Source organism: Amia ocellicauda, chromosome 6 (genome assembly GCF_036373705.1).
Source record: "Amia ocellicauda isolate fAmiCal2 chromosome 6, fAmiCal2.hap1, whole genome shotgun sequence".
Taxonomy (NCBI): domain Eukaryota; kingdom Metazoa; phylum Chordata; class Actinopteri; order Amiiformes; family Amiidae; genus Amia; species Amia ocellicauda.
Window position 1 is genome coordinate 3,488,038 of NC_089855.1, and position 22,235 is coordinate 3,510,272.

The window sequence follows — 22,235 nt, forward strand, 5'->3', positions numbered from 1 at the left end:
CTTCACTCTTTAAAGCTGTTTATGCAACAAAGATAACTGAGAAAAGTAGCACAGACAGTGAACAGCATAGTAAAGCTCCACACCGAAGACTGATCTTCAAATTGGAAGCTGTAGGCATTCAGGGTAATGTAACTAGATGGATTATGAACTGGTTGATGTATAGAAAACAGAGGGTGTCGATTAGAGGAGTTGCAAGGTATTACATGCAGGTAACAAAAATGTCCACTATAATTACACTATGGGAGGAATAGAACTAGATGAAGTAACGCATGAGAAAGACCTAGGAGTCTATGTGGACTCCTCACTTTCGCCATCCAAACAATGTGGGGAAGCAATAAAAAGGCAAACAGGATGTTAGGGTATATTGTCAAAAGTGTAGAATTGAGAACAAGGGCAGTGATGTTCAGACTGTACAATGCACTAGTTAGAGCTCATCTGGATACTGTGGACAGTTCTGGGCTCCACACTTCAAGAAAGATATCGCTGCTCTAGAGGCAGTTCAGAGGAGAGCAACCAGACTTATTCCAGGTCTGAAGGGAACGTCCTACTGAAAGTCTGAGGGAACTGAACCTTTTCACCCTGGAACAGAGGAGACTACGTGGGGACTTGATTCAAGTCTTCAAAATCATGAAAGGCATCGACCACATCAAACCAGAGGAGCTTTTCCAGATCAGCAGGGACACACGCACCCGGGGACACAAATGGAAATTGGGCTTCAAGGCATTTAAGACAGAAAACAGGAAACACTTCTTCACACAGAGAGGCGTCACAATCTGAACAAACTCCCCAGCGATGTGGCTGAAGAGACAATTTGGGAAAATTAAAAAAAGACTGGATAGGATCCTTGGATCACTTAGTTTTTAATGGACACCAAACGAGCACGATGGGGAGAATGGCCCCTTCTCGTTTGTAAACTTTCTTATGTATGTTCATATTTACTCATTCATCACATCACATCACATCACCTCTGTCCTTATCCCGTTTGTCCTCCACTTCTCTTCTTTTTTCCCCTGGGCACCAGAGGGCTTTGGTCTTTTTGACATCGTTTGAAGTGGCTACTGATGCTAATGGATCATTTTTCGTGTTCTGACTTACTGAACTCACCCCCCCCCAAATCAGGTCAGACTATGAGAGCGGGGGGGGTGGGGGGACACACTTTGGGCAACATGGAAAATATAGCCTAATAAGCTATGTAGTTATGTTGTTGTGGGGGCTTTCGCTTTTTTCATTTAATTAGAACAGTATTAGTAAATTGTAAAAGTAAATTACAAAAAAAAAAAAAAATCCACAGGCAACTCAAAGACAACTTTGACCCACTCGCCAATTCCAAATAACAAAACATGACACCTTTTCTATGAATTTTTGAAGTACTTGGTTGTTATTTGCAGTTAGCAGGTGATTGGGCTCTAAGGTAATGAGATTCATAATGTTTTTCTTTTTATATATATACTTTTAAAAACATTTAAGATGGTAAAATATCTTAATATCAGTGATCAATTCAGGGTCACCAGTGAATGGCCAGATGTAAAAATATTCACTAAGACTCAGCTTTGCTCGTTTAATATTCTGTATTTAACATCCAGTCACTGTGGTATCAATATTTTGAATTCATCCCTACCAGTATCAAGGACACATTTACACCTGGTCAAGTGTGAAAAAAGTTATGTATTTTAACTTAAATAAGGATTTGTATACAATGTGTGTATGGGTGTTTGTGTGTTACCAAATACAACGTGATGCTTGTGCTTTGTTTCATATGTGGGGACAGTTGGACACAGAGGGACCTTTTGCGCAACTTGAAGAATTAAGTGAACTAGTCGATCTACACGGCTGCATCTGCCCCTGAGTTTATACAGGCAAACCAGCACATGTCTTCTTGTTCTGTCTTTGCAAAATTATAAAAGCCATTCATGTACAAAGATCACATTAATTTCCCATTAGAACTGGTTTCATTCCCTTACAATGGTTGCATTATTAAGGTTTTGATAAACTGGTCTCACGTCCATATGAGTTAGTCCTGAAGGGCACAGATCCTAATGGCAATCATCTCCCACCCCTTATTACTGCAGAGCCCTACAGCTCAGCTCATGGGGGTTATCAGCACCTTTTTAATTCTGCCCCACTTGCCCTTTCAGCCTCTGTTTGATTCTGTTTTTCAGTTTCCCTCCTTCTTTGTTGAGGGATTTACAGAGGCATTGGCTGGGTCCCTGCTCTGGAATGGACAGAGAATCTAGAAAATGAGTTTTATTCAGCAGCGCTAACAGTGTTCTTGGCAGTGTGTGGAAAGACAAACTTGAGTCCAAAGTACCTCTGAGCTGCTGCCTTGATCTTCTCATTCCTTAAGCTGTAGATGACAGGGTTGACCAGGGGGGTGAGGAAGTAGTACAGCGCACCGATGAAAATGCGTCCAATGGGGGAAATGCTGTCCACTCTTAGCCCTATATACACCACAGCCGAGGAGACATAGTACAGCACCACCAGCACTACGTGGGAGGAGCACATGTAGAAGGCCTTCTTCCGGCTCTCCATGGATTTCATTTTCACCACCGATATTATGATCCTGTAGTAGGACCACAACACAAACAGAAAAGGCCCCCAGATAACCACCATGGCGACCAACAGGGTAAAATTCACCTGGACCGTCACATCAGCACAGGCTAGAGACATTACAGTGGGGTAGTCACAGAAACAATGTAAGACATAGTTGGAGGTACAGAATGGCACTGAACTGGCCAGGGCCACAGATGGCACGGGGGAGAGGAATCCCACAGCCCAGGCTGTGGCCATCATCCTGAGACACAACCTGGTGCTGATGATACCGTTATAATGCAGTGGCATCACCACGGCCACGTACCGGTCGTAAGCCATGGCTGCCACAAGGAAAACTTCAGTGGCACAGAAAGCATTAAAAAAGTACATCTGCAGAAGGCAGCCTGTGAAGGAGATTCTGTTGTGCCCCAGCAGTACCGCCAGCAGCTTGGGTGTGATGGTAATGGTCAGCAGCACATCCAGGACAGCCAGGTTACACAGGAAGAAGTACATGGGTGTGTGGAGACGGGGGTCCAGGGACACCAGCACTATGATCAGCAGGTTCCCCAGTATGGTGGCCAGGAAGAGAAGGAGGAAGATGAAGAAGAGTGTGGTGTAGTGCTCCTGTAGGCCTGGCATTCCCACAATGATGAACTGGGAAGCAGAGGGCAGGGAGGTGTTGGGGTCGCTCATGACTCAGTGCCACACAGGGTCTGTGAAGAGAAGAGGGGCAGCTGGGAGGACAGGGGGACACTGGCTTAGTTATGAAGACCTATTAGCCGGCTTTTGAGAGTCAGCATTTTGTGACCATTTGCTAATTTTTTCCCCCTAAAGTTTTACATTTTTAGAAACTTTCTCAGAGAAGCTCATCTCGCCTTTTTGTGGTTGGTGTGTTGTTGGTTAGACATGTTCTTCACCAATTTTACTGAACCACAATTAATATCAACTTCATGTTAAGCCCAATATAGTAAACCACATTAAGCGCAACACACGCTTCGCTACAATAGGGCTTAACAAGATACATATGGTTTTAATATCACTTTAAACATCAGTCTTTGGTGTATCAGCCTGAATGGTATCAGTCGTGTAATGGATATAAATTATTACATTTTAATTACAGTAAGCTATGTTAAGCGATTTCTACATTAAGCATTTTAGACTCTTCTGTTAAAAGGCAATATTTCTTTTCACAATGTTATATATATATAGATCAATATATTTATACATAATTATTATATAAATTGACTGTTTCAGCGCATGTTGGAATACTCCATATTATCAGGGTTCAATGACTACCTAAACAATACTATAACCTTAACAAATAGAAATTCTATTAAATCGTTACGGTCTTTCATAGGTTTTTGTTGCATTTGAGAATATGCTTTAATTAATGTCTCTGCAGCATCACTATTACAATTTGGTATCCAGGCAAGTTCGTTTTCACTTCCATGTAGTAAACAATTATGAAACCAAATTACGAGAATAACCTCACTCTCAAGATCCTTCATTATTGTCATGTGAAAAACCCGACTATCTTTTAATGTCAGGTGCACGACTCTTGACTTCCACAGCGTGTGACATCATTTACCTGAGCAGAATCACGCAACCTGTACCAGGCCAGCTCAGCTTGGTTCCGGCTTCGTTCTGGGTCGGGTTGGTTGTGTCAGTGGAAAAGGGACAGAAGTAAACATTGAACAAGAAAAGAACCAGACATTTTATTGCTTTGATTTCAATCTGTGTTTTTAATTTTATAATACAATACAAACTGTAAAACAGGTGCTGATTGAAGTTATTTAAAATCGTTTTTTAAAGCACATGAATCAAATATATTCCTATTTTACTTTTACAGGCACAATTATTATTTAAAGTGAAGTTAATGTAATCAAAGGTTTGCATGTCCCAATTTACAGTATATACACTGCTCTGTAGAATCATTCATATTCCTATGAAGAAAATATTAACAAAATGTATCATATCAAAGAAAGATTTATGGATTGGAGTATGTGTCCTGCTGAAAAACATCTGAAGAATATTAATCTGTAATCTTAGCATTTCACAGAGCAAAATGTTTTTCATCAATACATACATCAATACATCAATACATTATGCATTTCTTGAAAACATGAGGGTCAGATGTATTCACACCTTTAACTATTGCTTTAAATGAAATTATATATATATATATATATATATATATATATATATATATATATATATATATATATATAATTTAATTTAAAGCAATAGTTAAATAGTATATATATATACTGTAACAACATTGTGTATTCTGTATACAAATATATTCTTTAAAATGTATCTTAAATATAGGAAAACATAATTCATTAATGTGATCTAACTGATTATGAATATATTATAAACAGACTTCATTGAATAACATAAATTATCCTTTGAGAAGAAATGGAATGAAACTAAATTTGAGTAATTCTGTTGCAGAATCTGGATTTAAAAGTATTTTAAAAGAAGTTCAAACCTTCAGAAGTCAGTTTGTGTCTGTGGTCTGTGGCTCAGTGTGGAGTGACGTTCAGTGCCAGGTACCTGGGCTGTGTGTCTGTTCACTTCACTCTTCAGCTCCAGTCACAGCTCTTCTGGACCAGACTCTTCACGTGTCATTTTTTTGGGGCGGCCTCTCGCGCTGACCCCAGAGGCTGCTGTCTGCAGTGCTGCAGTCTTCATTAACCCTCAGAGAGACACAGAGAAAGGGAGCACCACAGGGATGAGACTCACAGAACTTACAGTGAGAAGAAAACACTTTTATCAGTTCCTGAAGCATCATGGTGGAAATCAGCTTCTGTGTGCAATCAGTGACTTTGCCCACACCCTGCTTCAGTACAAGTACACTGCACACTGTAGAGACACCCTCTTTACCTTTTCAATACCATTCAATTACCTTCACACAATAGCCTGCTGCTGACGCAATTATTTCTGTCTATATATATACCCCTGCAGCCTCAAGGCCACCTGCGACACAGTTTCCCTGATTCTTCTACACTGCCAGTGTACACTGCTGTATTCCTCGAGGCTTCAGGTGGAGAGCATGACTCCAACACACCTGGAGAGGAGACAGCAGCCCTCTCCAGAATTAATTTGGCAACCCCATTTGCTTGTTCTCTCACAGCTTTCACTCACTGACTTAAGAACTTAAGAACATACAGAACAGTTCCAGCTTGCTGGCGGTGTATGTGGTGGGATCTGGTAGAGAACCATAAGGCAGATTTTACCCCAGAGGTCATGCCAGAGATTGCTGGAGCTACCAACTTCATTGTGGAGCTCATGATGTATTTATTGCGTGCATCTGGCCATTCACTGTTGACCCTAGTTGCTACCAAGCTCCAACTGTGGCTTTCTCACGACAGATTGCCTGAGAAGGACAAGCCACACCTCCTTGTTGCCCCTTTCACTCCTGGCTTAACTTTTGGTCCTGCATTTGTCCTTCCTGTTTGTATTTAGCAAATGAAGGCTCCAGAGCCTTTCTGTGTCACACTTTTCACCCAACATTTGATACTGTATCATGTCAATAAGCCACTGGAGTTGATGGGTTTCCATCTGCATTTCCTTTGCCCTGTGCAGGCAGTACAATGTTATGTTGATACTCTATTTGTCAGACTGTCATGCTGCCCTAGTTTTGGGGCCTGTCTCACTGGATTGTGTAGTCGCTTGCCCTGGCGTAAGAGGCAGCTGGTCTCCGGGTGCCAGAGCAGCTAGTGGTGCATCCCCATGTGGCATGGCTACTTCACAGGTGCTTTTTTGGGGAAACCCTTTATCTGAGGTTTTACCTGAGGCTATCAATCAATCCATTTTTATTTGTATAGCGCCCTTTGCACAAGTACAGCAAAATCTAAGAATACATAAATAATACAATAAAATAAATAAAAATAGACCTTGAACAGTTGAGATGATCTAAAATAAAGTAAACAAACATTAAATAAATAAACCATTAGGCACGGAGAAGAGAATAACAAAAACTCCTATGGATGGCATGTAGGAGAAAATAAGTCTCTGGTGGTCCTTGGCCAAATGGTTTCCTTCCCTCCAGGCAATATAGTTGTTACAGCAGCAAGGAGATCAGGAAGCTCTTAACCGGTGCTGCTGGCCGTGGTCTTCCCTCTGGTGGGGGCCTCTCACCGACCCTCGAGGGCTATGCCACACATTTCTACCCATTTTTCAAGCTTGATGTGCTGAGAGATGCTTCATCCCTGACAGTGCATGAGTTAGCTTCTGCTAGAAGGGCATAGCAGGTTTGAGTTTCTCTGTGCTCATTTTCTGGACGAATGTATGAGGGTTGCTCTACGAGGGAGTGGTAAAGTTCCATGTAATATCATATGGAACATTTTTCTATCCAAGTTTGTGTGTCACATAAACAGCACCTTCTTGTTTCCTGTTTGTTTAAACAGTGACGCCCACACCAGAACTGTCTCTTTGCCATTTCACCTTGGGATCCTCAGGTTGTATCAAGCAAAGCTCTCTAATATTCTATTAATACACCTTGACCTAGCACTGAACGCGTTCCGGCTGCGCCTCACTCACGTGGCTCACTAATTTATATATAATGTGAGCCACCTCAAGGATCAGCCACTAGTAGGAGCTTATGGGGGTCTGAAAGAGGGCTGACCAGACCCAGCACACCTCATGGGATGGATCATTACTGGCCCTGGAATCAGCCTGCCCTAATTAAGGTATAATTGGGTTATAGGTTTATTGTTGAAGGAACTGCTGTAATAATTATTAAAATGGTCTCAGATATTTAAGTTAGATGAAAAGGAAAGAGATACATTATTTTGAAAGTTTGACAGCTCTACATAAAAACAGAGTACTTACACTAGGAAGTAAAGTTGATTCAGTAACACAGGAGATATGATGCTGCTGATGACAGCTGAGTGCTGTACTCAAATAATTTGTGATAAATTGGAATTAGGATTATTATTTTGAATTGTCCCTATACTGGAAACCTTAAAGATTGTGCGAATGTCAACTACTGTCCATGTGATAGAGATGCCTTTTATAAGGAGGATCTCTGATGTTGTATAAACCACACATTGTGTCTTCAGATGATTCACGTTGTGAATCGTGTCCTGAAGGAACCGATATTTGACCCGCAGTGGCAGAGGTGCATATGGAGAAGAAGCTGGTGTTCTCGTTGAGACACAGTAGGCCGAGGACACGGCTTTAAAGACAGCCACACGGCATCTTGAACAGATCGATGTTGAGGGCCACAACGCTGAAGTGATGGTTGACTTTATGGAGAAATAAGTTAAAATACTATGAATAAAGGTTTTCCATATTATAGGGATCTACAAAACATTGTGAAACAGCTTGGATGACGTCCGCAATAGCATATATTCTTGTATTGATAGTTTAATTTTAATGTACTTTTGGTGGAGATGTCAAATTATTCAAATAAATAGAATAAAATACATGAAGTAATAATAAGTCCATTGCCCTTCTCTTGAGATTTGTAGAATGTACAATGTTTATAAATTAAAATGCAATAGAAATATATGTAAACTGAATTTGTTAAAATAACATTTTGCTGACTTTTGTATTCTCTTAAAAGCAACAAAATGTATGTATTATGTAGGTAGTAACTGGGGATTGACCTTTATAACCTGGGGCAGGATGAAACATAATTTTGAGATGCACGGTAAAGCTCCAGGAAATTGTAGGTGGCCACTGCAATTTCCATAAGAGAATTCAATATTCGATAATGTGTGGTTATGGCATAATTGTCTGCCTGACCAGGCAAAGAAAAGACATTCCTATTCCCTGATTATTTGAATACCTTGCCATACATACATACACACCTCATAGGTGGCAGGTTGGGATGGATGGGAGCTGAAAACGCAGCACTATACCACCTGCCCCTCAGGAGGAAGAAATTATTGTAACTGACAAACACGATTCTTTTGGCTTCTTTTCACTTTGCTCTATTGCCAAACAGGAGGGAAATGAAGACTCTGTATTGGAATGATGAAGAAAGTGTTTTATATTAACTATATCATATTTTATATTGATATTAGAAATAATGACATTTTGTGCAGACTTGGCAAATTGGATTCATTAGTGGGAGGCCAAATAAAGCAGTTAACGATACACCCTTTCTTAAATTCTCTCACCGTTTCTGTTTTTGTATGATAAGAGAAATGGGTTTTCCCGAATGTATCCACCCTTGGGTTTGTCTGTGTGTGGATTTCCTGTTTCTCCTCTCAAAGCTAAAGATGTTACCTCGTTGTTAAGAAAACCACACGATTGTATCATTTGTATGCTGTAACAGGACCAGACATCATCTGCCTCCATGATGACCTCCTCCCTTGGGAAGGGCAGCCTACAAACTTTGCAGAGCTTGCAACTTTTGAAGCCTTTGATTGGATGAATGCCCACAAGATTCTACGTCATTTTACTATAAAGCTGGCTTGATAGTTCTATTTGCTTAATCTCAACGACTTTTCCAGTTATTTCGGGTTCTACAAGGTTACAGGTGTGAATACACGTGTGTTTTGATTTGTTGTTTTTTTTCCCATTTGTTTTGAGGAGAGACTGGGTGCAACGTTTGACCAGGATTTTTTTATTATTTTGGTAATCCTCCCCAGTTTTTGTCATTTAAAAAAGAGACAAATGCAAAATAAAACCAGTCCCAATTCTTTCACTCAGGTGTTTGCCTCTTCTGTGTTCTGCCCTGGAAGCTGTGCTTGCAGCCTGATAGCTCACAATATAAATATATATGTAAGTTAGTAAGGAATTATATAAGGTAGTAGTAGATTATACATACATACAGACAGGTGACAAATTAAAGGAAAAACCTGAATAAATGGAGCATTAAAGGAACACAACAAATGCAGACGCCTCCAGACAGGTATACAGCATGATACAATTAAGCAATTAACATCCTATCATGCTCTGTGGCAAAAATGCTGATCAAGGCCAGTTGACCTTGAATGATGGTCCCTTGCCCCAAAGGGGTTATTTTGCAATTTCTGCAGGAGCTTCTGAATGAGGGCAGGTCCCCATCCACGCTCAAAGTGTACCTGGTGGCCAACTCTGGTACATGGTACATATGGATTTATGGCGAGCCGGCTGTGTCCCACTTTTTGGTCTCGCAGGTTTTGAAACGACTGCTCAGGCTTCAACCTGCTCACACTCTTTCCCTGCCTGCATGGCGCCCTGATGTAGTGCTGGAAGCAAATTCCGAGGCCCCATTCAAACCAGTACAATCAGCTGACCTAAAGATAGTGTAGCTGATGACGGCGTTTCTTCTGGCGATTACATCTGCCAAACACATGAGGAAGTTACATGCCCTGTCTATATGCTTTGCGGGGGATGAGTCAAAATTCATGCTAATACTTAATTACCAATTGCAAATTACAAACCATGGCAACTTTTCTTTGCACAAGTATTTAGTTGTTATTTGCAGTTAGCAAGTGATTAGGCCTAGTAACATAGTATGATATCAATACAGAAAGAAAGGTATCCTTGTTTGAATTTGAACTGTAGCTGCAAGTGTAAAAACAGTAAATCAGACTCAGCTTTGTTTGTTTAATATTGTGTATTTGACATCCAGTCACTGTGGTATTACTTTTTAAAATACATCTCTAGTATCAAGGGCAGACCTACACCTGGTCACGTGAAGAAAATCTAATTGCAATATTATTTATTTGCTTTTTATTAAGTAAGGATCTGTATACAGGGTGTTTGTGTGTCAGTGTGAGAGTGTTTGTGTTTGTGTGTGGGTGTGTGTCTGTGAATGTGTGTGTGTCACTTAATACAATGTGATGCTGGTGCTTTGTTTTATATGTTGTGACATGAACACAGGGGGACGTTCTACATAAGTTGAAGAATTCAGTGAACTGGTTGACCTACATGGCTGCATCCGCACCTGAGTTTATACAGGCAAACCAGCACACGCCATCTGGTTCTGTCTTTGCAAAACGTGTTTTTAAGTTTCTTTCCTTTTCTGTTGAAGGATTTACAGAGGCGTTAACTTGTAAATGTACATAGTAAAACCAGAGAATGAGTTTTATTTGGCAGCCCTGACAGTGTTCTTGGCACTGTGTGGAAATAAACATTTGATTATAATGTACCTCTGAGCTGCTGCCATTATCTTCTTATTCCTTAAGCTGTAGATGATGGGATTTACCAGGGGGGTGAGGAAGTAGTTCAGCCCACCGATGAAAATGCGACCAATGGGTGAAATGCTGTCCACTCTCAACCCAATATACACCACAGCCGAGGAGACGTAGTACAGCACCACCAGCACTATGAGGGAGGAGCACATGTAGAAGGCTTTCTTACAGCTCTCGTTGGATTTCATTTTCATCACCGCTATTATAATCCTGCAGTAGGTAAACAGCACAAAAATAAATGGCCCCCAGTCAACCACCATGGCGATCAACAGGGCAAAATTCACCTGGGCTGTCACATCAGCACAGGGTAGAGACATTGCAGTGGGGTAGTCACAGAAGCAATGTAAGACATAGTTGGAGGTAGAGTATGGCATTGAAATGGCCAGGATCCCAGGCACCACAGGGAGGAGGAAGCCCAGTGCCCAGATTGTGGACATCATCCTTAGGCACACCCTGGTGCTGATGATGGTGTTGTAATGCAGGGGCTTCACCACAGCCACGTACCGGTCATAAGCCATGGCTGCCACGAGGAATATTTCTACAGTGGCAAATGAGATGATGAAGTACATCTGCAGGAAGCAGCCTGCGATAGAGATGGTCCTGTAGTGGCCCCACAGCACTGCCAGCAGCTTTGGGTATCATGGCAGTTGTCAGCAGCACATCCAGGAGAGTCAGGTTCCACAGGAAGATGTACATGGGTGTGTGGAGCCCGAGGTCCAGAGACACCAGTACCAGTATCAGTAGGTTCCCCAGAATGGTGGCCAGGAAGAGGAGGAGGAACATGAAGAAGAGTGTGGTGTAGTGCTCCTGCAGGCCTGGCATTCCCACAATAATGAAATAGGAGGCTGAGGGAAGGGAGGTGTTGGGGTCACTCATGGCTCAGTGACACACAGGGTCTGTGCAGAGAAGATGCGCAGCTGGGAGGGCAGGGGGACACTGGCTCAGTTATGCATTTATTTAATTTAAAGCAGTAAACAGCTAATAAGTGTAAGCCTGGGAGGCACAACCAGCAGAAGATTTATTTTTCCAACTCTTTCATTTCACCCACCCCTTAGTTTTAATGTTTTTCAACACTTTAATTTCTCCCCTTTTTTCTCGAATAATGCATCAGTCAGTCTGCAGTCAGTGTGAAGGAGGCTGTTTACGTATGATCGCATATTCCAGTAATATACAGTGAGGGAAAAAAGTATTTGATCCCCTGCTGATTTTGTACGTTTGCCCACTAACATAGAAATGATGAGTCTATAATTTTAATGGTAGGTGTATTTTAACAGTGAGAGCCAAAATCCAGACAAACGCATTTCAAAAAAGTTATAAATCGATTTGCATGTTAATGAGGATGGTCGACTTAGTACTTGATGGCAAAACCCTTGTTGGCAATCACAGAGGTCAGACGTTTCTTGTAGTTGGCCACCAGGTTTGCACACATCTCAGGAGGGATTTTGTCCCACTCCTCTTTGCAGATCCTCTCCAAGTCATTAAGTTTTCGAGGCTGACGTTTGGCAACTCGAAACTTCAGCTCCCTCCACAGATTTTCTATGGGATTAAGGTCTGGAGACTGGCTAGGCCATATTTCAGTCCTTCACGGCGTAGTGTGTTGCCAATTGTTTTCTTGGTGACTATGGTCCCAGCTGCCTTGAGATCATTAACAAGATCCTCATGTGTAGTTCTGGGCTGATTTCTCACCGTTCTCATGATCATTGAAACTCCACGAGGTGAGATCTTGCATGGAGCCCCAGACCGAGGGAGACTGACAGTTATTTTGTGTTTCTTTCATTTGCGAATAATCGCACCAACTGTTGTCACCTTCTCACCAAGCTGCTTGGCGATGGTCTTGTAGCCCATTCCAGCCTTGTGTAGGTCTACAATCTTGTCCCTGACATCCTTGGATAGCTCTTTGGTCTTGGCCATGGTGGAGAGTTTGGAATCTGATTGATTGATTGCTTCTGTGGACAGATGTCTTTTATACAGGTAACGAGCTGAGATTAGGAGCACTCCCTTTAAGAGATATATTGTATAACTTTTTTGAAATGCATTTTTCTTGATTTTTTTGTTGTTATTCTGTCTCTCACTGTTAAAATACACCTACCATTAAAATTATAGACTGATCATTTCTTTGTCAGTGGGCAAATGTACAAAATCAGCAGGGGATCAAATACTTTTTTCCCTCACTGTATATTGGGAGGAATACTTACATATGAACCAGCATGTATACAGTGCATCCAGAAAATATTCACAGTGCTTCACTTTTTCCACATTTTGTTATGTTACAGCCTTATTCCAAAATGGAATAAATTCATTATTTTCCTCAAAATTCTACAAACAATACCCCATAATGACAACGTGAAAGAAGTTGGTTTGAAATCTTTGCAAACGTATTAAAAATATAAAACAAAAAAAGCACATGTACATAAGTATTCACAGCCTTTGCTCAATACTTTGTTGAAGCACCTTTGGCACCAATTACAGCCTCAAGTCTTTTTGAGTAAGATGTTAAAACACCTATTTTTGGGCAGTTTCTCCCATTCTTCTTTGCAGGACCTCTCAAGCTCCATCAGGTTGGATGGGGAGCACAGCCATTTTCAGATCTCTCCAGAGATGTTCAATCGGGTTGAAGCCTGGGCTCTGGCTGGGCCACTCAAGGACATTCACAGAGTTGTTCTGTATCCACTGCTTTGTTATCCTTGCTGTGTGCTTAGGGTCGTTATCCTGTTGGAAGATGAACCTTCACCCCAGTCTGAGGTCCAGAGTGCTCTGGAGAAGGTTTTCATCAAGGATTGCTGCATTCATCTTTCCCTCGATCCTGACTAGTCTCCCAGTTCCTGCCACTGAAAAACATCCCCACAGCATGATGCTGCCACCAACATGCTTCACTGTAGGGATGGTATTGGCCAGGTGATGAGCAGTGCCTGGTTTCCTCCAGACATGACGCTTCCCATTCAGGCCAAAGAGTTCAATCTTTGTTTCTCATGGTCTGAGAGTCCTTCAGGTGTCTTTTGGCAAACTCCAGGTGGGCTGTCATGTGCCTTTTACTGAGGAGTGGATTCTGTCTGGCCACTCTACCATACAGGCCTGATTGGTGGAGTGCTGCAGAGATGGTTGTTCTTCTGGAAGGTTCTCCTCTCTCCACAGAAACATGCTGGAGCTCTGTCAGAGTGACCATCGGGTTCTTGGTCACCTCCCTGACTAAGGCCCTTCTCCCCCAATTGCTCAGTTTGGCGGCCAGCTCTAGGAAGAGTCCTGGTGGTTCCAAACGTCTTCCATTTACGGATGATGGAGCCCACTGTGCTCATTGGGACCTTCAATGCTGCAGACATTTTTCTGTACCCCTCCCCAGATCTGTGCCTCAATACAATCCTGTCTCAGAGGTCTACAGACAATTCCTTGGACTTCATGGCTTGGTTTGTGCTCTGACATGCACTGTTAGCTGTGGGACCTTATATAGACAAGTGTGTGCCTTTCCAAATCATGTCCAATCGACTGAATTTACCACAGGTGGACTTCAATCAATTTGTAGAAACATCTCAAGGATGATCAGTGGATGCACCTGAGCTCAATTTTGAGTGTAATAGCAAAGGCTGTGAATACTTATGTACATGTGCTTTTTTTGTTTTTTATTTTTAATAAATTTGCAAAGATTTCAAACCAACTTCTTTCATGTTGTCATTATGGGGTATTGTTTGTAGAATTTTGAGGAAAATAATGAATTTAATCCATTTTGGAATAAGGCTGTAACATAACAAAATGTGGAAAAAGTGAAGCGCTGTGAAACTTTACGGATGCACTGTAAAACGCCTGTGTCACTAATATGAGAGGTGGCCATACCCCTCTACTTTCAATTTTTATACAGACCTAAGCCAAACTTTTTGGGCTCTGTAATTTGCAAGGCTTTAAATACATCATATGCCATATATTTTTGGGGAAAAAAGAAATTCTAACACGAACCGCCATTTTCCCTCAGCAGCGGGAGCGCGCGTGTATTCCAGCATTCCATTGTGTACTAAGCGATGAGCCACAGGTTTGACTGCAATTTTAATTTTGTATTTCTTATTTCCTCTTTTAACTTAAAGTGTCAATGCATACATTTTGTTGTTGTTGCATATGACTGTGGGAGTCCTTTGAAGTGTACATTTGTATTATTGCCCATATTATGATAAAACATGCATTAATGTATATGACAGACAGGAAACTAACAAACTGAATCCTAGTTGTGGATTTGTCTTGCTTTTATTTAATATCTGTTTTGTTAAAAACCAAAGTCAATAGTGCAGGTGTATAACTGATACAGGTGGTTGCTGTGAGCTATTCAAGTATGTAAAGACATTGGAAGCAAAGTATAGCAAGACAACATTAGAGGTGGCAGGATTCACACTGTTGTTTGAAAGAATTGTGCATGACTCGGGAGATGGCGAGGCTTCAGATGCAGGTGCAGGAAGCCCAGAGAGCCATTTGCTTAGTTTGCAAAATGTGGATTCTGTAGTTAACGGAATATGAAAAGAGATGATGAAAATTAACGACTTGACCTCAGAATGTAATGCCCCGTTTCCACTGGCAGACAGTCCGGCCCCAGACGCTTAAACGGGTGTTTCCACTGGCTGAGCGTCTGGACGCGTCCGTGTTTTGTGGCTGGTTAACTTGCTGGTACTGGACGTGTCCGTAAACGTCCCTCCCCACTGAGGACATGATTCGCTTTCAGAATTGGAGATGTGTGTTTGACTTCACAGGGAGGAGATCAGATACATTGTGTCGGAAGATATAATCTCAAATGCCGTGTGCGATCACGAAAAAATTACAAGTTTATTAGCAGCATGGAGTGAAATCCACATACAGAAACAATGACTGCTTACAGTTAATATCTGAGAGCATTAAAAACTTGGATTTCACAGGACCGGTGCAGTTCCGTGACTAGTTAAAATAAACTGAAGGATAATAATCGCATCGTAGCAGCCGATATTCTTAATATTTTATGAATAACTGGCTGGTGTTTCAGGCTGTGTTGTGTGAATGGTGTGCAGGACAATCCGCATAGACAGTCAGTGTTAAGGTGAACATGATTTAGTTAACATGTCCATTTACAAGTTAAATTAATGAATAAATAAATACAGCAGATCTGGGTTTCCCTCTAAAACATTAAGGACTGGTTTAATAAATGCGTCCATAAACGCCATGACTGAGACACGCACACTTTAGTTAAATTATAACCGGCTATATTGTAGCTGGATGATTAATCGTGAAACGTGTGTATTTTGTTTCAATTGTAACTTGCCCTGGTTAAGGACGTCTGATAAATAAATTATAAATAATACGGCAAAAAGTATTGTTTGCAGTTACAAATCTGTAGTAAGAGTAATAAATTAAGGGAGTCACGCTGTGCAGTTTAAAATACATATATACTAGCACAAATGATGACGATTCGCTATTTAGTATTATTGTTGCACATGGAAACGTATTCTTATGAGGACGTGCTTGTCTGAATATAATGTTGTCTATACACGTTTAGCTCTTCCTAACATCTCTTAACAGAAACGTGTATTTATTACGCTGTTTACAATCATGTAAAGCAGAAAGAATAAAACAGACACACAAGTCCTCTCCTCGTCAGGCTGTATCGCTCGTAGTGTTGTTCTCTGTCTCTGTTTAAAACGAAACAAACCAAACCCACAGTCGCTGCTCCTCCATCAGAGGGACGGACTTCACAGCGGCCTAATTTTGCAAAAAAAAGCTCTGGGACGTGTCTGAGGACGGCATGGCACGACACGGACGCTTAAGCCAGTGGAACCGAGACATAAAGCTCTGGCAGACGAAAAAGACCGAATAGACACAGAGAGAAAGAGAGGGGGGTTCGGCTGTATAAGACTGAGGTGAAGATAGTTAAACTGAAAAATGAATTGAGAACCATTTCAGACAAATTAGCCCGGACGAGTGTTGGAAATGTCAATAAAAGGACTGGACATAGAGATGACAAAAATCAAGAAATGTAGAGACAGGCACTTCAGCTTAGGGAGGAGAAAGATCAACTTGCTTTGGGTAATGCTAAGTTTGAGCAGAGCACTGAGGTGTTAAAGGAAGAGATGCAGAAACAGATGCGTAGTAAAAGAAACTTATTTACTATAACAGAAAATCTGCAATGGATGGTAAACAGATCTTAAGTGTGGCAGACAAGGTTAGAGAGTTAAATGAAGAGGTGCTGTTCTAGCAGGGTGAGTATGAAGAAGTGAAGGGAGAGTTGGACAAGTTCTTGGAGAACAAGACTGAAACATACCTGGAAAATTGATACATGGGTGAAGTGTATATGGACTTAGTTGCTAATATGGGAGTTAGAACACAAAAGGCATCTCAGGTTGTTAGAGAAGTTTTTAAAAAAATGGGTGTTACACAGAAAGACTACAGAGAATTCGTACAGAAAATGATTGGACTGTCTGCACAAAAATAGGTCAATAATTTTTGAAGGATGGTACAAGGATGCATTTAGGATGCAGGGAACAGGCATTAGGCTCTGTTCAGTGTACATTTAATACTGTCAGAGAAATAAGAACATAAGAAAGTTTACAAACGAGAGGAGGCCATTCAACCCATCGTACTCGTTTGGTGTCCATTAATATCTGGTGGTCCAAGGATCCTATCCAGTCTATTTTTAAATGTTCCCAAACATGGTTTGGTTCAGGAAATGAGGTGTATGACTTGAATGTACATTTTTATGAGTGAAATTATCACAACAATTACAAATCTTGTGTGGGACAGAACTGCAACTGAAAAAAAAAATCTATGAAATGTTGTCTCTGTACAGATCAGATATTCTTCCAGAATTTGAAAACCACAGTGAGACTGATGGGGCTATGCTTAGACTTGTAAATGAGCTTTTCTGTGGATTGCACTTAGTTTATGGTTTGGCCTACCAGGCTGATGTAACACTTCTATCTGAGAGAAATATTTTTTTGGTGCAGACAAAATAGTTAGTTTGTGCTTACATTGGGTACACAAATCAGTAGGAGAAAGCGGGACAATTAGATTGATCAGAATTAAATGCAAGGCAGTGCAGGAAAGAGGCTGTGAAAAAAGTAGAAAACCAGTGCAATTCAATATAGTTCTGTTAGGCAAGGATACATTTGAATTTGTGCCACTGGTACCATTCAAAGGTTACAGAATCAACATTACGTTTTTCAGTGCAGCTGGGTTTTTTACCTGTACTCTGATTTGCTGGAATTCAGAAGAGAAATTCAGCATGAAAACAAATTGGTGGAGCTGTGTTTGCTGATCTAAATGTTAGACAGTACTTGGCAGGATGTAGGGCACTTGGGTTAATTTGTAAAATTGTGACAGAGCCTCTTTTGAGAGTTGTGTCAAAGAAAGGAGCATGTTCTTGAGATGAATGACAGGTGTCAGGAACTTGACTGCAAACTGAAGGCATGGCAATCAGACAGCCAAAGTTTTGGTAGAGGAGATGTAGAAGTGAATGTGGAGCCTGTCCTTCAGAAATGTACAGAGGATCAAATGCAGATTTTGACAGCATGACTGTGCAGGTAGTGGAGTTAATTCTAGCTAGTCTTGTTAACGTGTGCTACCAGAAATGTATAGGTTGGAATGTATAGGTAATGGTATGATTTGGGACATATTTAGTTTTCATTGGTGGTTAATTTTCTACTGCGCCCCCCCGTCCCATGCAACCTCTGGAAATTGGCCCTCCATCACCAGACATTGGGAACCCCTGACCTAGAGCATGGGTGGTATGCTGAGGTATCGGCAGAGCTGCACAGTTAGCTGCAATCCGCTCCAAAAACCAATGCCAGCTGTGAGAGGGATTTGGGGATTTTTGACCGGTTGTTGAGAGAGAAGACGAGAGTGACAGGAAATGCTATTCCTTATTTTGTAATTTGCCAAAAAGAGGTCAAATTACATGAAGGTAGAGCTACATTATCTTTAACAAATGTGATTTTTGTTTTTCTTCTTTCAGAAAACTTGAAATAAAGTGTCGATTAAATGAAAAGTTGATTTTTATTTTCTGTGAAGAATTCCCTGCTGTTTTTAATGTATGTATTTGTGTTTAATATTATTTTCTGAACTGTTTGCAATTACATTGTAAGCTATTTACAATCAATGTGGTATTTATAAAACACGAATATAATTGTTTTGTTAGTGGCATATGAAAACAGCCTTTCATTGTGCCTGCAGTTATTTTTCTTGGTACTTGATCACGTTACAGTAATGTGCTGTAAACATTGCAATTCACCTGGCAATAGATACACAGTTTTAACAGGACACGATGATGACCAATAGTAAACCGATTTATTGATCAGTTCAAAAAATTATTGTGTGTTGCAGTTCACACTACTTAACTGAAAATAAATATGCACTGAATATAATATTACATATTATATTTTACTTTATTGTCTAATTTATTTACTATACTGTAGGAATGTTTTATTGTATTGTATAAATCAGTATTTGTGTTACAATACTAACAACACTGCAAATCAATTTTAAAGTCCACGCTTCCAGTGGTATGGTGCCGATACACACACAGCGCACAGCTGGAGCTCAGCGCTGCTCAGTCTGTGTGAATGGCAGCTGCTTTGGCAGTGGAATGCAGGGGATCAGTGTCTCTGCTCTGCTGCGACATTCCACTCTGAACACGTTATCATCCAAGTCCGAAGCACTGCCCAAGGGGGAGGGGTTTCTGCACACTGCCGTAGGAACCTGATTAAAATGTCATTCTATGAAAGCTGCCATTGGCCCCTGCGCTCGTCACTCAGAACAGGTCCCTTCCCACATCCTGTTCCATAAAACGTGACTCTGTTGCCATTTCTCCTGGACCCGAGAACGTGAGCTCTCTGTGTCTTGTCTGTGCATTAGACCCTTATTGTTATTTAGCAATTATTATTTGGTTGGTTGGCTTCACGGCTGTGCTGTTCACCACTGTTTATTATTGTCTGTGTCTATTTGTATTATTATTAGTTATTAATGATAGCTAATCTGACTGTTCCGTCCATGCTCCGGGTTTCGGTGCGCTTTTGGTTTCAGTTTTGGCTACAAATAGTACACTACAATAAAGTACACTACAATAATAGTCGTATTTATATACACTCACCTAAAGGATTATTAGGAACACCATACTAATACTGTGTTTGACCCTCTTTCACCTTCAGAACTGCCTTAATTCTACGTGGCATTGATTCAACAAGGTGCTGAAAGCATTCTTTAGAAATGTTGGCCCATATTGATAGGATAGCATCTTGCAGTTGATGGAGATTTGTGGGATGCACATCCAGGGCACGAAGCTCCCGTTTCACCACATCCCAAAGATGCTCTATTGGGTTGAGATCTGGTGACTGTGGGGGCCAGTTTAGTACAGTGAACTCATTGTCATGTTCAAGAAACCAATTTGAAATGATTCGACCTTTGTGACATGGTGCATTATCCTGCTGGAAGTAGCCATCAGAGGATGGGTACATGGTGGTCATAAAGGGATGGACATGGTCAGAAACAATGCTCAGGTAGGCCGTGGCATTTAAACGATGCCCAATTGGCACTAAGGGGCCTAAAGTGTGCCAAGATAACATCCCCCACACCATTACACCACCACCACCAGCCTGCACAGTGGTAACAAGGCATGATGGATCCATGTTCTCATTCTGTTTACGCCAAATTCTGACTCTACCATCTGAATGTCTCAACAGAAATTGAGACTCATCAGACCAGGCAACATTTTTCCAGTCTTCAACTGTCCAATTTTGGTGAGCTTGTGCAAATTGTAGCCTCTTTTTCCTATTTGTAATGGAGATGAGTGGTACCCGGTGGGGTCTTCAGCTGTTGTAGCCCATCCGCCTCAAGGTTGTACGTGTTGTGGCTTCACAAATGCTTTGCTGCATACCTCGGTTGTAACGAGTGGTTATTTCAGTCAAAGTTGCTCTTCTATCAGCTTGAATCAGTCGGCCCATTCTCCTCTGACCTCTAGCATCAACAAGGCATTTTCGCCCACAGGACTGCCACATACTGGATGTTTTTCCCTTTTCACACCATTCTTTGTAAACCCTAGAAATGGTTGTGCGTGAAAATTCCAGTAACTGAGCAGATTGTGAAATACTCAGACCGGCCTGTCTGGCACCAACAACCACGCCACACTCAAAATTGTTTAAATCACCTTTCTTTCCCATTCAGACATTCAGTTTGGAGTTCAGGAGATTGTCTTGACCAGGACCACACCCCTAAATGCATTGAAGCAACTGCCATGTGATTGGTTGGTTAGATAATTGCATTAATGATAAATTGAACAGGTGTTCCTAATAATCCTTTAGGTGAGTGTACAACCCCAATTCCGAGAAAGTTGGGACAGTATGAAAAATGCTAATAAAAACAAAGAGGAGTGATTTGTAAATGTACTTTGACTTGTATTTAAACAAAAAATGTACAAAGACAAGGTATTTGATGTTTTACCTAATCAACTGCATAGTTTTTTGAAGGTAAGCGTTTATTTAGAAATTGATACATGCAACACATTCCAAAAAAGTTGGGACAGGGGCAATTTAGGACTAATAGCAATCTGACAAGTTGAAATAAGAAGGTGATGCGAAACAGGTGAGGCAAAAAAAAGGCCTAGTCCTTCAAGAGCAGGGATGGGTCGAGGCTCGCCAATCTGCCAACAGATGCGTCAGCGAATAATCCAACACTTTGAGAACAACATTCCCCAAAGACAAATCGGTAGGATTTTGGGCATTTCACCTTCTGCAGTGCACAATATAATTAAAAGTTTCAAGGAATCCGGTCAAATCTCTGTGCGTAAAGGGCTAGGCCTAAAACCACTTTTGAATGTGCGTGATCTCCGATCCCTCAGACGTCACTGTCTTAAAAACCGTTATGAGACTGTAATGGATATCCTGGGATGGGCTCGGGAATACTTTGGTAAACCTTTGTCAGTCAACACCATTCGCCATTGCATCCACAGATGCAAGTTAAGGCTTTACTATGCAAAGCAGAAGCCATACATCAACACTGTCCAGAAGCGCCGCCGACTTCTCTGGGCTCGGTCTCATCTGAAATTAAAGTAGCACAGTGGAATCATGTTTTGTGGTCCGACGAGTCAACATTTCAAGTAGTTTTTGGACAAAACAGCCGTCGTGTTCTCCGTGCACGTGACCGACAGGGAAGAGCAGCGGAGCAATGCCCACGGGCCCTCTCCCCCTCTTCTGGGTCGTCCCCTGCCTCCTCCCCGCCACGCTGTCGGCAACAGAGGTCAGGCTCCACAGACAGGGAGCGTGATGGGGCTTTCCTTAAACAGCAGGATGAACCAAATCTGTGCTCTCCTGGCCGCGCAGGCCGCGCAGGCAGCCCCCCCCCCACAGCATGACGTTCCACCGGCGGCTCACACTGCGCCGTTGGAGTCCGAGGGGAGTCTGTCTGCCCCATCTCAGGATGAGGGCAGTGGATGGGCCACCTGGGAAGAGGACCGCCAGTCTCTGGGTCCGCATGCGGACACAGAGCTTGAGGCAGAGCTCATGGAGGAGGAGCTGGTCGCATCCACCCCTCCTCCTCTGTTGAATGTGGATGCTCCTACGGGACAGGACCGGGAGTTCTGGG

General features: G+C 41.7%; 2 protein-coding genes across 2 annotated transcripts; both read right to left on the bottom strand.

Annotated features, from left to right (window-relative positions):
- Positions 1–2,244: 2,244 nt before the first annotated feature.
- Positions 2,245–3,222, bottom strand: LOC136751690 (olfactory receptor 2AT4-like). Its single transcript, XM_066707482.1, has one exon. The coding sequence runs from the start codon at positions 3,220–3,222 to the stop codon at positions 2,245–2,247; it is 978 nt and encodes a 325-aa protein (XP_066563579.1).
- On the bottom strand, positions 3,219–11,486 carry LOC136751691 (olfactory receptor 6N2-like). The gene is made up of 3 exons (XM_066707484.1): positions 11,397–11,486; positions 10,679–11,293; positions 3,219–3,242 (listed from the first exon to the last, which is right to left on the bottom strand). Exons 1-3 carry the CDS (start codon positions 11,484–11,486, stop codon positions 3,219–3,221), a joined length of 729 nt encoding a protein of 242 aa, XP_066563581.1.
- Between the last annotated feature and the right edge of the window lie 10,749 nt (positions 11,487–22,235).